General features: G+C 39.3%; 1 protein-coding gene across 1 annotated transcript in view; it reads right to left on the bottom strand.

Moving 5' to 3' along the window:
• Nucleotides 1–13867, bottom strand: part of TRPM7 (transient receptor potential cation channel subfamily M member 7) — a 122919-nt gene extending 109052 nt beyond the window's left edge. Inside the window, exon 1 of the mRNA XM_043555435.1 lies at nucleotides 13552–13867. Coding sequence (XP_043411370.1) covers nucleotides 13552–13554 — 3 coding nt within the window. The 5' untranslated portion in view covers nucleotides 13555–13867. The remainder of the gene's footprint in view (nucleotides 1–13551) is intronic.
• Nucleotides 13868–17292: the final 3425 nt, after the last annotated feature.

Genomic DNA, 17292 nt, shown 5'->3' with positions numbered 1-17292 from the left:
AAAGCATGTGCCAAGCCCTTCAAATTATTCTCCTACACTGTTTCTTGGACATTAATATCCCTTCTACCCAGTTCTACAATCCCAGTAGATCCTCGTATTAAGAGTTGCTTTTCAATGAGGGGGGAAAAAAAAGGTGGGACTGAAGAATTTTAAGTGTTCATTAACAAAGTTATTTTTCCTGTAGGAATTTCAAAAGAAAAACACTTAAAATAATCATATATTTATAGATGTTGTGTCATCTATAAATATATATAAATCATATATAAGTCCTATATAAATAAAATAAATGAAATAAATAAAAAATACAATAAATCATATACAAATTGTATATATATAAAACAATAAAACCTAAACATCACTGGGCAAAAAAATCTAGTACTTTGAGTAGATATACTAGTTTTTTTCCAGAAATAATGGTCTTTTCCAATCACCATCAACCTAAGACACTTCAGCCACTTTTAGTATTCATTTTCTAACTACTCAAAATAGGAGTGCTACTGAATTTTAGGATATAACACAAATCTTGCTCACAAATTAGTTTCACTTTATCATTCTTTTTCTAAACAAATAGCCAGGGGCGCCTGGGTAGCTCAGTTGGTTGAAAGACCACTCTTGATTTGGGCTCAGGTCATCCCAGGGACATGGGGATCGAGCCCCACGTCGGCTCCACACTCAACATGGAATCTGTTTAAGATTCTCTCTCTCCCTCTCCCCCACTCATGCACACACTCTTTCTCTCTCTGAAATAAAAAAAAATAAAAAAATAAAAAAATAAACAGCCAGTGCTATCCTTTCAAAACCTCAAACTTTCCACAGTAGTTTCTAATTGGCATATCCATCTAAAACTTTAGTGAAACTGTTTGCTAAGTAACTTAAATCGTGTCACTCTTGATGCTCACAAATTTTGACCAAATTTTGTGTCTGTAGGGACATCAATGACATTAGTATGTTTCAAGACTATCTCTTATAGCTTCCCCTAACTTTAATATTCACCAATTTTATTTCAAGGGCTTGCGGTCTTCTCACTTTGTGTAGCTGTCAAATGTAAATATATGCTCTCCACACAAAGCATTCCTGTGCATGGCCCTCATTTATTACATTAGGGACTGGCCTCAGACACCTGAGAGTCACATACCCCCAGGTGATGGTTATAAATCCCTCCCAACGATAGGTTTATGCAAGTTTTGGAATTCTGAGTTTCTTCCCTGCCATCACATACCCAATGAAATGTGCATGGATTTTAAACATATATTAATTTCTATTTTTATACTTCTCTTCTCCTTGTTTTGCTGGGCTGCATTACTGAATTTTACCAAGAGGTGGCACACTATGAACACAAACCAGAAAATTCCTAAACTTAAATGTTTTAGGTAAAGTAAAAACTAACTATAATCACTAGAAATTAACTTAAAAATCACTTCGTGATATTCAGTAGTGAAAGAGCAGAAATTCTGGAGTCTGAGTAACTGGAGTTAGAATTATAGCTTTGTTGTTTACTATCCATGCAACCTTAGGCAAGTTTCTGACGTTGTGACCTAATAACAATACCTATCTTATAATGTTGCTCTGAAGATAAAACAAAATGATCCACGCGAGGCGTTTCAGCAGAATGCCTAACACACTGTCAAATCTCAACAATGCCTCAAAATTCTTTAAGTTATAAATTCTTCCTGTCTACCAGCAATAAGGGGCACATACATTATAAATAAACCCTCTAACTTCATCCACTGTCTCCATAAATTAGTACCAGCATATCTCCTTCCCGCCTACATGCTAACGGTAAAAATTGGGGGAAAAAATTAAAGACTGCTTTTTTCTACTTCAAGGTAACAACTGGAAATCAATCTACTTTTAAAACTAAATACACTCTATGATTCTATATATTAATATTAAAAAGGAGCTGCTAGCTATGTTAGCTCTAGCAGACTAACCCTCCCACAAATAACAGCCATAAACTTTGGACAACATAAAAACAAAAACAAGCAAACAAACAAAAAAACAACTAGTTTACATACTAAAGACCCAAAAGCAGGCAGAAAATGAATGGAGTCTATTAAAAATGAAAGGACAGCACTGAATGAGTTTCCCAGTTTTTAAGGCTTTTCTGTAACAGGCCCCATTCCATACCTACTGAACATCTAAAACTCCAATGGAAATCCTAGAGTCTTACTGGCTTAAAAAAACAAAATATCAAGTTCAAGGTGACAAAAGCAGTTGGAAAGCGATGGGAAAAGTCCTTCAAAGGAAAAAGTCACATAAAGGGTGCCCCAACCTATGGCCGACCCATGAAAAATGTATACACAGTACAGACTCCAAGCAGCCCAATTAAGAATAAAAGAACTGAACGGACACTTTGGCTGCCCACAATGAGACAGAGTATGGAATCTGAGTACAGTCAAGTAAATCAACTACTATCTTAATCTATTCTGAGTGCCATAACAAATACCATAAGCTAGGTGGCTTAAGCAACCAAAATTCACACTCTCACAGTTATAGAAACTGTAATCCAACATCAATCAAGGTTCCAACAGGGTTCATGTCTGATAAAGACTCTCTCCTTGGGCTGCAGACAGCTATCTTCTCACTGTGTCTTCACATGGTACAGGGCAAGCTCTCTGGTGTCTCTTCTTATAAGGGCCTTACCCTCATGACCTCATCTAACCCTAATTACCTCCCAAAGACCGCATGTCCAAATGCCATCACACTGGAGGTTAGGGCTTTAACAAAGAATTTAGGGGAGAGTGGCACAAACACTGAGTTCATAACAACTACTTTAAAAAGAATCAAGTCTTCAGAAGGGGTATAACAGAACTCAGAGTCTAAAAGGTAACATTCACAGTGTCTATTACACAATTCAAAGTGACGAGACTTAAGAAGAAACAGGAAAATGTGACCCACACTCAAAAAAAAAATTAAAAAGGGGTTTACATACTAATAAAATGCATATACTTAAAAATTAAATGACGTTACAGACCTAGAAATTCTGAGTTATGTGAAACATTTGTACACAGGTCAATATGCCTGCCAACAATGGCACAGACAGTGACAAAGAAAAATTAAGGCTAGCCTAAAGCAAAATGTTGAAATAGGCTGGCACTCTGACTTCCTCTATCTTTCTCCCTCTATCTAGAGCCCAACTCATTTGACCTTCTGGCATTCTTAAAGGCCGTTACTCTGGAGTTCTGCTCTTATTCTTAATTGGCTGCCAACTACTTAACTAATTCACTAATAATTAGGTATCACTGGTAATTCAGATGTGAATTCTCTGAGAGGATCTTAAAGACACTACTGAAAAGTCTCTGTGGAATAACAAACAGTTGGTGAAGTTTTATATATTAAAAAAATTAAACTGAATCAAATTCTGACTATAACTATGTTTGTAAAGAGAGTCTTATTATATCCAACCTTATTTTCTGTTTTGCTTTCCTGCTGACCTCATGGAGACTGCTACTCTGGTTGTTTAACAGTCCAATATTACCCTAGACTTATGGAACAGAAAATGTTTGATGAAGAACTGTGAGCAGTTGCCATCACACTATATCTTGGGAGTCTACGGTACTAAATAAATGAAGACAAGGCACAATTGAGTCTAAAATGTGGCCAACCTGAATCTAGCTCAAAGAGTAGTAATTTTTTCCTTATGTATTCTAGAAAGAGTCTTACCTAGAGTAATTCATTTTAATATAAAGAATTATTAATAAAATGAAAAGGGATCGAAACTCATCAAGATAAAAAAGATAATAAGCATGTTGGCCAAGGGCCACCTGGATGGCTCAGTTGGTTAAGCATCGAACTTCAGCTCAGGACATAATCTCATGGTTTGTGGGTTTGAGCCCATATGGGGCTTTGCACTGACAGTGTGAGGAGCCTGCCTGGGATTCTCTCTCTCTTACTTTCTTTCGGCCACCCCCCCCCCCCCACCCCATGAACTTAAAAAAAAAATAAGCATGTTGGCCAAAAAAACTTTTAATTTTTTGTTATTTTTTTTTAAAGAGAGAGAGAGAGAGAGAGCACAAATGGGGAAGAAGGGCAGAGGGAGAGGGAGCAGAGAAAATCTCAACCAGGCTCCACACTCAGCACAGAGCCTGACATGGGGCTCAATCCCACAACCCTGGGTTCATGACCTGAGCTGAAAGCGAGAGCTGGATGCTCAACCAACTGAGCCACCCAGGTGCCCTCAAATTTTTAATTGTTTATGCCAAGTTATTTTACCTAGATACCTAAGAGTGCTAAAAAAACAAAATAAATATACCGACACAGGAACAGACAAACAGAACAATGGAACAAGTTGCTTGGAAACAAAAACTTACCTTGAAGGAAACTTTTGTTGTATGATGGAGAGAACAATATGAATTAGGAGAAGATATGATTTATTCTGTGTACATGAACTATCACACTAAATCCAAAAATGAATACTACATGGATTAAAGTCAAAATGTGAAAAGCAAAACTTTAAAATTTCTACCAAAAAAAAAAAATAGAATAACTTTATAACCTCAGGAAAATAAAAGGCACATGCTATAAAGAAAATACTGATAGGGGCACCTGGCTGGCTCAGTTGGAAGAGCATGAGACTCTTGGTCTCAGAGTTGTGAGTTTGAGCCCCCCATTGAGTGCAGAAATTATTTAAATAAACTTTTTTTTTTTTTAAAAAGGAGAAAATACAGATAAATTATAACACTAACATTAAAAACCAAAGTACATCAGGGCACCTGGGTGGCTCAGTCAGTTGAGCATCTGACTCCAGGTTAGGTCATGGTCTTGTGGTTGGTGGGTTCAAGCCAACATCAGGCTCTGTGCTGACGGCTCAGAGCCTGGAGCCTGCTTCAGACTGCTTCAGATTCTGTGTCTCCCTCTCTCTGTGTCCCTTCACCATTGTGCTTGGTCCCCCCATCTCTCTCTCTCTCTCAAAAATAATAAACATCTGGGTCGCCTGGGCGGCTCAGTCGGTTGGGCATCTGACTTCGGCTCAGGTCATGATATTGTGGTCTGTGACTTCAAGCTCTGCATTGGGCTCTGTGCTGACAGCTCTGACCCTGGAGCCTGCTTCAGATTCTGATTCTATGTCTCCCTCTCTCACTGCCCCTCCCCCACTCACTCCCTCAAAAAAAAAATGAATAAACGGTAAAATTTTTTTTAAATATAAACATTTAAAAAAATGTACATCAACAACCTAAAATAAATAAATAGCTTACCATTAACCAAGTAAAAAGTTAAGAAATTTTTACTCTACTAGCCTTTTCTACAGGCTAGAAAAGATATCTGTAGCCATAAAGTACCACCCAAAAATATGCAGAATACATAAAGAACTTCTACAAGTAAATAAGAAAAAAATAATCCAATAGAAAAATGAGCAAAGACTATAAATAGGCAATTCATCAGAGACAAGGAAACCATAGTCAAAAACTCATAACCTGAAATAATACTCAGTATTAGTAATCAGTAACATGCAAATTAAAACAATGAGGAACTACTTCACATTCATGAGTCTGGCAAAATAAAAGAACCTAATCAATGAAGTGTGGCAAAGATGTTGGCAGAAATGGAAATTCTCATATACTTTATAGGGAGTATAAACCACACAACTACTTTGGTCAACACTTTGGCAATTATCTCTAAAGTTGAAAATGCACCCACCCTACGATTTACCAATTCTACTTCTAGATATATGCATCTTAGAAAAATTCTCACACTTGTACATTAGATGATACATACATGCACCATTATTTGTAAAAAAAAAAAAAAAAAAAAAAAGGAAATAACCCAAATGCCAAACAACAGTAAAATGGATAGTATATTCTATAATGGAATAGTAAACAGCAGTTAAAAGAGGTGAACTAAAAAGCTGCTCTGAGCATGCACGGGGAGGATATCTTACAGAGTAGTAGTAATGTTAACTTTGAATGAGAACAAAGATAAAAAAAAAGTAAATAAAAACAAAATGAAAGTGGTGACCTAGACCTTACCTGTATTATTAATATGAATAAACCTCCAAAACCTAATGTTGATTTAAAAAACCAACAAATTCCATGGGGCACCTGGGTAGCTCAGTTGGCTGGGCCTCCGACTTCGGCTCAGGTCATGATCTCACTGTCTGTGGGTTCAAGCCCCGCATCAGGCTTTGTGCTGTCAGCTCAAAGCCTGGAGCCTGCTTCAGATTCTGTGTGTCCCTCTCTCTCTGCCCCTCCCCTGCTCACACACTGTTTCTCTCTTTCTCTCAAAAATAAATACAGACTTAAAAAAAAATTTTTTTTAAAGTCCATAAAGGGGCACCTGGGTGGCTCAGTCAGTTGAGCGTCCAACTTCAGCTCAGGTCATGGTCTTGCAGTTCGTGAGTTCGAGTCCCACAGTGGGCTCTGTGCTAACAGCTCAGAGCCTGAAGGCTGCCTCAGATTCTGTGTGTGTGTCTCTGTCCCCTTCCCCTGCTCATGCTCTAAATAAATGTTAAAAAAAATTTTTTTAAAAAGTCCATAAAAAGATGTACGTAATTCCATATATATAAAACTACCAGGAACTACTATGTGTTATAATTCTATAATACATAGACAATACTACATATATACAACATATATAAGATATATAATATATATTTACAACTACAAAAAGCAAGCAAAGGAACAACAGGAGACAGTTATGTCTGCAGAAGTGGAAAGTGGAATGGGATTTTGATGAAGTACTTGGAAGTTTCAATTTTACCTCCAATATTTTATTTCTCAAGCTGGGCGGTAAGTACATAGACTGCTATTACATTATTATCACACTTTTATCGATCTGAATTCCACAACAAAAAACAATTACCAAAGAATTCAAATGATATACATTTATTTAAAAATATTATGTACCTGTAATCAAACAGTACAATTTAAATTCTTCACTTTTATTCCTGTCTCCTTGTTACCTAATATTTTTCCCAAAGCAACAGAATCTGTTGAATTAAATGGATCCATCACATTAATCTAATTCAATGACCACTGATATACTTTCAGATGATGCCACAAAAGTTAATCTGAAAAAGACAAATCTAAAGAAAACATTAGGACATTCTCTATTACAAAACTCCAGCCTTCATATTGTGAGTAAACCCTACCAATCTATTCTCTAACTCTGAGTATTTGTTAATACACTTATGTTAGATTTTCACAGTTTTTATGAAAGAGTTCTACCCATCACAGAAATCTACTTAATGAATTTCCAATCTACTAAGGATTCCTTCTGACTAGTAAATCTCTGCACTTTGACAATGTATACAATGTATACGATGCATACAACTGAATTCTGAATAATTTATCTTAAGGATATTACATAGAAATTTGGTAATAAAGAAAATTCTAAGTTTTACAGCATATGAAGAAAAAATATGGTAAATAAATTTTAAGGTAACACATTCTTCATGACCTTAACTTTTGAAGTACCTGGGTGACTCAGTCAGTTAAGCATCCAACTCCTGATTTCCACTTAGATCATGGTCTCATGGTTTGTGAGTTCAAGCCCCACATCAGGCTCTGCAATGACAGTGCAGAGCCTGCTTGGGATTCTCTCTCTCTCCCTCTCTCTCTGTCCCTACCCTGCTCGTGCATTTTCTCTCTCAAAATAAATAAACTTAAACAAAATTTTTTTTAATATTAAAAAAAATGACCTTAACTTTTTACATAACATAACACCTGCCATCTTAGATCTCACAAATATACATGTCTCTGAGTATCAAGGTCCTTCTCCAAGTGCATAATTTGGTGAGTCAATTATCTGCTGTACCACTTACTGGCCTAATGACCTTTGGTTGAGTGATTTTGCCTCTCTGTTCCTTCCATAAATAATGGAGAGAAAGTGCCTACTTCAAGAATTTTTTTTGAGAGTAATAATATGCAATAATATATGTAAAACATTTAGAACAATGACCACAGCTAAATGCTACTACATGTTAGCTAATATGAAAATCGGTCTAAAGCCTGTTACACACGTTTCTAAATCAAGAGTACCTTCTGGGTATTAGGTATTGTAAATTATACTCTTAAAGACAAGGAAGACCACTGGTTTATATACCCAAGGGTAATTTATAGACCTATATTTCTAGTCTAGTTAATGTTTATCCAATCTCCTTACAGTAATAGTCGGCTTCTCAGCCGACTTCCTTCTATTCATTCCCAGCATACTACCAAATTGTCAGAGGAAAATAGGTAACTAAGCCTACTAACTTTCACTTTGCACATATTTTTCAATCAGTGAACTCTGGGCTCAGGTTGCTATATTCCTAATAATGATGTGGCTCAAAAGTGTTTTCTTTCCATGAGGAGCTGAGTTTCTAAAAGTAGTGGTTTCCAGCAGTCTGGTAGCTAGGTAGTTGAGGTGTTAAGTTAGTAACATTTTTTCATGATGCAAAGAGGGACAAATCGTGTCTCACAAACTTTAATCCTAGTATTCTCCTGATATCAAGTAAAGATTATCATCTGCTTTTTACAGACAGAGAGGGTAACAGCAGTGCTCCTCAAAGAGTATGATTTGGCAGAGATGCTTATGTGAAGAGCCAAGTCTACCAACTTCAAAAAAACTGCCTACCACCATACATCAAAAGCGTCCCAACTCTTGATGGTGGCTCAGGTCGTGATCGTGCCATAGTGAGATCATGCCCTGCGTTGGGCTCCAGGCTGAGCATGCAGCCTGCTTGGGATTCTCTCTCTTCCTCTCTCTCTAACCCTCCCTTGCTTGCTCTTTCTCAAAATAAATAAGTAAACTTAAAAAAAATAAAAATGACATATATCTAAGTTATTTTATATTAACACACGTTAAGTGACTCGGTTAATATCCCTACAGATAGCCAAATAATGCTCATTCTAAACTAATCTCAACTACTCTGAATTTGGGTACCTCCAGGCACCAAATTTAAAGCAAGCATTTAAGAAGCAGTTGTGAAAGGAAGGAAGGAAGTCAGAAAGAAAGAAGGAAAGGAAGAGAAAGAAAGAAAGAAAGAAAGAAAGAAAGAAAGAAAGAAAGAAAGAAAGAAAGAAAGAAAAGAAACTAAAATTTAATCATATACTGAAAGGTTACTACAAAAAATAAGAAAAAAGAAAAACCTAGAAAGAAATAACAGATCAATAGCAATAATCATCAATGGCTACTACTAAAACTATATAAGTGTCTAACCAAGAAATTCACAACTGATCAGGCAGCTAACACCACCAAACCCACTGATCAATCCTAACAAGAGAAAGAAAAGAAAAAGAAAAAAGAAAAAAAAGAAAAACAATCAGAAAGCATGTGCTTCTTAATGTGATGCAATACAAGATACATAGCACGACCTGTGAAGTACTCTTGCCAAAATATCATACCACAATCTGATCAAGTCTTTAGATTAAGCACAGGAAATAGAGAAACAAGTTACATCACACTGTATGGATGTATCGAACAAAATCCAAGCTGTGGGAAATTCTACAGGACAAATGATCTGGATTTTTCTTATTAAATAAATGGTAAGTGATAAGACCAAAAAAAAAAAAAAAAAGGGAGGGGTTACTAGAGACTGAAAGACTTATTTATCAACCAAATGCTATATGGAATTCTTTGGATTCTGAATTAAACAAGCCAACTGAAGAAAAACATGAACCAATCAGGGAAATAAGCTGAATATTTAATTATATTAAAGAATTACTCATTTTCCAGGTGTGTTAATAGTACTATGGATGTATTAAGAGTCCTTATCTTTTTAGAGATACACAGAATGAAGCATTTATAGATATGTCCAAGATTTGCTTTTAAGTCATCCTATTTAAGGGGGAATGGGAGTGATAATAGAGGAAACAAAACACACATTTCAAACTGTCAAAACTGGTCATAGATATATGGTGATTGATTTTCCTATTATATTTCTGTATGTGTGAAATGTCCCATATTATAATGTTAAAGAGAGAGAGAGTATCAGAGCACTAGACCAAAAATATCTGATTGGTGGAACTCTCAAACTTTTGCAAGTGCTTGTGCATCAACAGACTTTTATTTAAAAATCAAAACCAAAAGTGTACATTTTAAGTACTGCCTTTAAGTATTAATTTGCATATTTTAAGTAATGACTTCAATTATAACACATTTTCAATTTATGTCGCGTTCTTATACTGACATTTGCCAATACACACATACTTTACTCCGCAAAGTAACCAAGTTCTGAATATTCTATCTCCTAAACATCTCAATCTGTTCCATCTTCTACTACTTCATTTCAAACCATTGACATTTGGTCGGAGTCTTGCTATTGCTTCTTCATGGGTCTCTCTTTTCAACTTAAACACACACCATTCATCTTCCATATTGTTTCCTTAAGTGGATCCCATACATCTCCAGCATGAAATCCAAACTTCTTCACATGACATACATTGCCCTCAGAAATCTGGTCCTTGTCTGTCTCTAGAATACTCCCACCAGCATCCCATATCATCCCATACTCCACTCATTCATATCTACATAAAGTATTTGTACAGTAGTTCCCTGAATAAACTAAGGATTTTCTTCCCTCTAACCCTCAATTCCCTTGGACTAAAACCACCAATTCAATGCCCCTTCTATCTCCAGTTTAATTCCAATTCCTACTGCCTCTACAAGGCTCTAGTACTATCAGCTTTTGGGCAAACCCACCCAGACTTTCCTTTCTCTCCTTGATTACCCCGTATTTTCAAAGTAATCTATGCAATGGTATCACACTATCCTCCTGGTTTTTGCCTATCTGTACTGCCTTCAAAACTATTAAGGTATCACCGTGTGTGCAATACAGTAGACACTGTTTATGATGTATGCACCTTCCACTGACAACTAGATCTTTTATAAATAACTAGAATGTAAGCTGTTTGAAAGTGGAAAACTTGTCTAGCACATATTTGCCGCTCCAGTGCCTATGACAGTGCTTGGAATATATTAACCACTAAATAAGCGATTACCAAATGAATAAAACAAATTATTTCCAATAGCCACGGTAGATAATTTTGTATAAAATTTGATTCCACTCCGGTTTTTTAACTTGTGTTTCTTGGTATTTTGTTTTATATTATTTTATGGTTAGCTGATTAGTTTTAAAGCTTTTTAAAATGCAGAAAAATTTTGTATGCTTTCTTTTAGTGTCAAAGAAGAAACTGATTACCAGAAAGAAGCAAATGCTTTAAATAAGAATTTACAGGGGCACCTTGGTGGCTCAGTCGGTTGGGCGTCCGACTTCAGCTCAGGTCGTGATCTTGCCATCTGTGGGTTTGAGCCCCTCGTCGGGCTCTGTGCTGACTGCTCAGAGCCTGGAGCCTGTTTCAGATTCTGTGTCTCCCTCTCTCTGCCCCTCCCCCGTTCATGCTCTGCCTCTCTCTGTCTCAAAAATAAATAAAGGTTAAAAAAATTTTTTTTAGGGGCGCCTGGGTGGCGCAGTCGGTTAAGCGTCCGACTTCAGCCAGGTCACGATCTCGCGGTCCGTGAGTTCGAGCCCCGCGTCGGGCTCTGGGCTGATGGCTCAGAGCCTGGAGCCTGTTTCCGATTCTGTGTCTCCCTCTCTCTCTGCCCCTCCCCCGTTCATGCTCTGTCTCTCTCTGTCCCAAAAATAAATAAACGTTGAAAAAAAAAAATTTTTTTAAATAAGAATTTACAGTAAGAATTATACAGTGTAGATACAAGATACTTCAGTGAATTTTCAGGTCACAGTGCTGACCTAAAATTTGAGGGGGCTCAACAGATTATTATTGGACAACCTCAGTTTTCAGTTTTCACTATAATTTAATTGGAAATTTAAAAAAAAAAAAAAATTCCAGAACTCAGTAGCAGTCAGGACTCAAGCATGTAAAAACTAAAATCAGATCCTAAATTTCAAATTTTTAAAGTGAGAATTTCTCTCTGTAAAATCAACAGGAATGTTAGCATGTACAACCAACACTGAGTTCACGTTATGTGCCAAGGATGGTGCACAACTTATGTATACCAACATACCGTCTGGGGGAGCACATCTGCTATAAAAAGACTGGACATAAATGGAAAGAGAGCAGGAAAAGGAGAAACTCAGACCACATCTTAATTTTTGGAAGCTGGGTTTCAAAGCATGCAAACAAGACATTAAGAGGCTGAGTTTGAGAAGAGCATCTAAGGTAAGACTAAGAAATTATAAATTTTCACTAGAAAGTCATTAGAAACAAAGGTGTCTGGTTGTATTAATAAAATATTAGGAAACAATGCCTTTGAAGGTGATGAATCATCTTAATTTCCATTTTCTAAGGTATCTAAATGTTTTTTAAGATACTGAAATGATAATGTTCAAATTTATACTGTTTACCATAAAAAGAAAAACTAGACACATCACCGAAGATTCAGAACTAATGGTTTGCTTTTTTTCATACAAAAGGAACTTTCATTCAACCCCCACCCCAAAACATATTCTCTTAAAAATCCATGTAAGTAACAAGTTAAAATATCTGGCATCAGTAAAGAAACTTAAACCCTTCTTTTAAAATTAGGAAAAAAAGTAAAACGAAGTTTTTATTGACTTTACATTACCAAAGAAGGTGGAAAACAGTGTAAGGTGCATTATTTATTCAAAGTATAACTATATTCGTGGTTTCACTTTTGTATGGCACCTAAATTAACTTCTGCTGAAAAGTAAACCTGCCAGACTCCAGCAGAGGGAGAGTTGTTTGCACGAAACCAACAAGTTCAAGTACTGACCAGAAAAACACCTCGCTCGTCAAGTCCCTGTAAATTACTTTCTTTGTAAAAAATCTTCAAATTTGATCCCTGGCCTTAACAACAACAACAACAACAACAACAACAACAACAACAACAACAGGCTAACGAAAGCTGCAATGCACCGCATCCCTCTCGCCACTCTGCACCGTAGGTTTAAAACACAACTAACCCTTCTCTAGAGCAACAGCTGGGGTTGTTAGATATAAATCCAGACAACACATCGCCTCGATACCTCCAGCAGCGCCCCCAATAAAAATGTTTAATTCTTGCTAAAGAAAACTGCAAACCAGGTCCACCGTCAATACCGTCAAACCCCTCCTCTGGCTCCAAAAGGGAAACGTACCTGTGGAGTATCTACTGCGCAGCAAACAAGGCACAGTTCCAATCCCGCGTCCTCTATCCCTTTTTTGTTCCCTCCCAGCCCTCCTTCCCTTTCCAAGCAGAACTTTAGCAGAGCATTTGGCTCCCTTATCTGCTAGCAACTGGCGCCAGGAGGAAGGCGCTCCCAGGAGATGCGGAGGTTGAGCCCTGCGGATGGCGCGCTGCGGCCGCTCTGCTCATCCAGGTACTCCCTGGCTCGCGCTTCTGCCGCCTCGAGCGGTCCCTGGTCGGAGCCAGGGCTCTGCTGTGGGGATTCCCGCGGCGAGCCGTCGGGCGAGATTTGCTACCTGCTTCCTGCCCCTCACCCCCGAACGAACTGCACTCCCGTCCCGCCGGGGCAAGTTCGGAAGGCAACTAGGAGTTCCTTCGCCCCAGGCAGCATGGCCCCGGACACACACTGGCCGGTCGGGTCCCCCCCCCCTCCCTTCCGCAACCCCCAGGACTATTCCCCCGCCGCGGCCTGCGTGGGTCCAGTACCATTCTCCTCACGGGGCGGACTCCGGAAGGGCAGCAACTCCACCTCCTCCTCCTCCGCGGCCTGTAGCCATCTATCGGGAAGCGTCTCCGGAGGCGGCAGCAGAGGCCGCCGGACAAGGACAGCCCAGGGAAACCTTCTCAGAACTAACTCAGCTCCAGCACTAGCAGCAGAAGCTGAGTCTTTCATAATTGTGCGACCAACTCCTCCGGGGGACTGGCCACAGGGACGCGCCCGCGCCCGCCTCCGCCGGCGACGGGGCTGAAGACAGACCACGTGAGGGGCGCGTCGTGTGCGTCGCCGCCCGCGGGCTGGGTCACGTGAAGGGCGCGCGCTCCCTCACTTCCAGACTGCCTCCCTGCGCGCCGCGCGCACGCGCCGGGCTCGGGAGTTTCGAGCTCCAGCGCTGTGGGTTTCCCGGGAAGGGTCGGCTGTTTTCCCAGGGTCTCCAGTGTATACTTGGGCGGGACTCGCACAAACATCTGTGTCCCCTCCCGGGATGGAGCTGAAGGAAGCAATAGTGGAGGATTAAGGTTCTGGGCCTCCGGGATCCTGCCTGGAGTTGCGGCGTGGTCTCATCACCGCTAGCGGGGCCTTGGCTTCCCCCCCCCCCCCCCCCCCCGCCCCTGCGCTAACAGGGCTTGGCCACTGCCTGTGCTCTGCTGCGTTTCCGAGCCCCTTCCCTGTGCGTTAGACGGGGGCCTTACTCTCCTCGTCCAAAATGCCAAATCATCACACCCCAAATCATATTCTCTCTCCAATTTACCCTGTTTCTGCCAGAAAAAATTCTCCCAGATTTGACTGTGGGCTGCATCCTTTCCCTCCGGAGATGTCGCCCACAGACAACTCATACAGCACGTGCCTTAACCAAAGACTGCAGGTTGCTCCTGGGTCTAATACCTCTCTGCCTTTTCTTTTCCTTTGCTAACACACCAGCCAAGGTTTGACAATTAGCGATAGTTTACTAAGTTGTTTTTCACACATGATTCTTCTCCCGAGGAAAAAATTGGTCCATCTGATCCTCTATTACCTGATTTTATCACACCTCTTTTTAAAAAACAGCTTTATTGAGGAATAATTGACATACAATAACCTACACATATTTAAATGTACATTTTGGCAAGTGTTGACATATGTATGCACTTACGAAATCACTATGACAAGCCAGTGAACATACTCATTACCCCTCAAGTTTCCTCCGCAGTTTGTAACTATAGATTCGTTTGCATATTTCATGGTTTTATATAATGGAATCATACAACATGTACCTTTTTTTTGGTCTGGCTCCTTTCACTCAGCATAACTATAACTTAAACATTATGATCATGTTTATGTATGTATGTTATGTATTATGAACATAATCTTCAACAAAATTAATCTGCCCATTGTTTTACCTAATATGCTTTGGCAGTTCTTGTGAACAATCTTCAAGTACTGTGTATTCCTTCCCCATCTGGCAGGTCCAGCAGGACCAAGGTTTAAAAAAAAAACACTCTTACATGTGTCATACCTTTCCTACTAGATTATCAGCCCCTTGGGGCAGGGATTTTGGCTAATTTATGCATACATTCAACAAATGTTTATTTTCTAGATGTCAGCTGGGCCTACTCACTTACTGCCTGAATCAAGTTTATAATCTAGAAAGTGGAGAAAAACCAGAAAATCAAAATACAATGAGATGAGAGTGCTTTGTTTTCCTCAGTCTCTGTGACTCTGGCCCTTTTTTGCACCCACAAATGCTTCATCCCTTGCTTGGATGATGTAGAAAGGTAATAATAGCTCCATGGCACTTGATCTCCAGAGCTCTTGCTAAATTGGAGCATTTAGTTCACAGTTAGAAATGAGAAATATAATTCATCTTTAATTGAACTAATGAAAATAAAGTCCTTAATTTACAGGTTATCAGAAGCCCTGAAGTTCAACATGCTGATTTGCAGTAAGTAATCAATTCTGGAGGATGAATTAATTCTTTTTTTAAAAAAAAGTACTTCGGGGGTTCTGGGTGGCTCATCTGACTTGGGTTCAGGTCATGATTTGACAGTTTATGTGTTCAAACCCTGCATCAAGCTAGCTGCTGTCAGTGAGGAGCCCACTTTGGATCCTCTGTCCCCCTCTTTCTGTCCCTCCCCCTCTCGGACTCTCCCTCTCTCAACAATAAATAAACATAAAAAAGTACTGAGTTCCTAAGACTATATTAGGAATAGTCCTCTTTAATGTTCAGTGATGAATAAAGATGGATGTGTTCAGTATTTAAGAAAATGTTCATTAAATGCTCTCTTTCTGTCTCACTTATTTCCCATAGGGGCTCTGTTTCCATTTTGGTCAATGACATCTCTAATTCCCACTCTCAATGAATCATATACTGATTCTCCTTCCTATCCTTGCCCAGTTATTTGCAACAATTCAACAAACATTTACTACTACACTCTTTTTAAAGCACTAAGTGAAGTGTTATACGTGATTTTAAAAAAATGGAAAAGCATGGTACCATACCAACTCTTAGATTTTTTATTTGTGTATTTAGAATGTTTTTCTGGGGCACCTGGGTGGCTGAGTCAGTTGGGCAACTGACTTCGGCTCAGGTCATGATCTTGTGGTTCACCAATTTGAGCCCTGCATTGGCCTCTGAGCTGACAGCTCAGAGCCTGGACCCTGCTTCAGATTCTGTCTCCCTCTCCCTCTGTCCCTCCCCCACTCGCACACTGTCTCTGTCTCTCTCAAAAATAAATAAACATTTAAAAATAAATAAAAGGGTCACCTGGGTGCCTGGGTGTCTGAGTCGATTAAGTATCCGACTTTGGCTCAGGTCATGATCTCATGGTGTGAGATGGAGCCCCACGTTGGGCTCTGTGCTGACAGCTCAGAGTCTGGAGCCTACTTCTGATTCTGTGTCTCCCTCTCTCTCTTCCCCTCCCCAGCTCGCACTCTTCTCTCTCTCTCAAAACTAAATAAACATTTAAAAAATTAAAATAAATAAACAAGGGGAGCCTGGGTGGCTCAGTCGGTTGGGCGTCTGACTTGGGCTCAGGTCATGATCTCGTGATCCGTGAGTTTGAGCCCCGCATCGGGCTCTGGGCTGACAGCTCAGAGCCTGGAGCCTGTTTCAGATTCTGTGTCTCCCTCTCTCTCTGACCCTCCCTGCTCATGCTCTGTCTCTGTCTCAAAAATAAATAAATGTTAAAAAAAAATTTTTTTAATAAAATAAGTAAATAAAATGTTTTACTTTGAGATAATTGTAGAATTATAGGAAGTTGCAAAGAAATGCACAAAGAAGTACAAATACATTTCCCCAATATCCCTTTCCCCTCCCCCCAGCATCTCATATAACCACAGCACAATATCAAACCAAGAAATTGACATTGGCAAAATCCACAGAGTTTATGCAGATTTCACCAGTTATACGTGCACTCATTTGTGTATATGTTTGTGTGTAGCTCTATACAATTTTGTCACATGTGTAGCCTGGACTAACCACCCAAACAATCAAGATGCCCAACTATCACCATGAGATCCCTCATGTCACCTGTTTTACAGCCGCACCCCTTCCATCCCACTCCTAACCTCTGACACCCACCAATCTGTAACTCTAGCCCCATAATTATGTTATTCACAATTGTTACCTAAATGGAATCATGCAATATATATCCACTTGTGGCTAGACTCACTAAGCATAATTCCCTGGAGATCCATCCAAGCTGCTGCTTGCATCAGCAGTTTATTCTTTTTCACTGCCAAACAGTACC

Source organism: Prionailurus bengalensis, chromosome B3 (assembly GCF_016509475.1).
Source record: "Prionailurus bengalensis isolate Pbe53 chromosome B3, Fcat_Pben_1.1_paternal_pri, whole genome shotgun sequence".
In the NCBI taxonomy this organism is placed as follows: Eukaryota; Metazoa; Chordata; class Mammalia; order Carnivora; family Felidae; genus Prionailurus; species Prionailurus bengalensis.
This window is presented reverse-complemented; position numbering and strand designations above follow the sequence as displayed.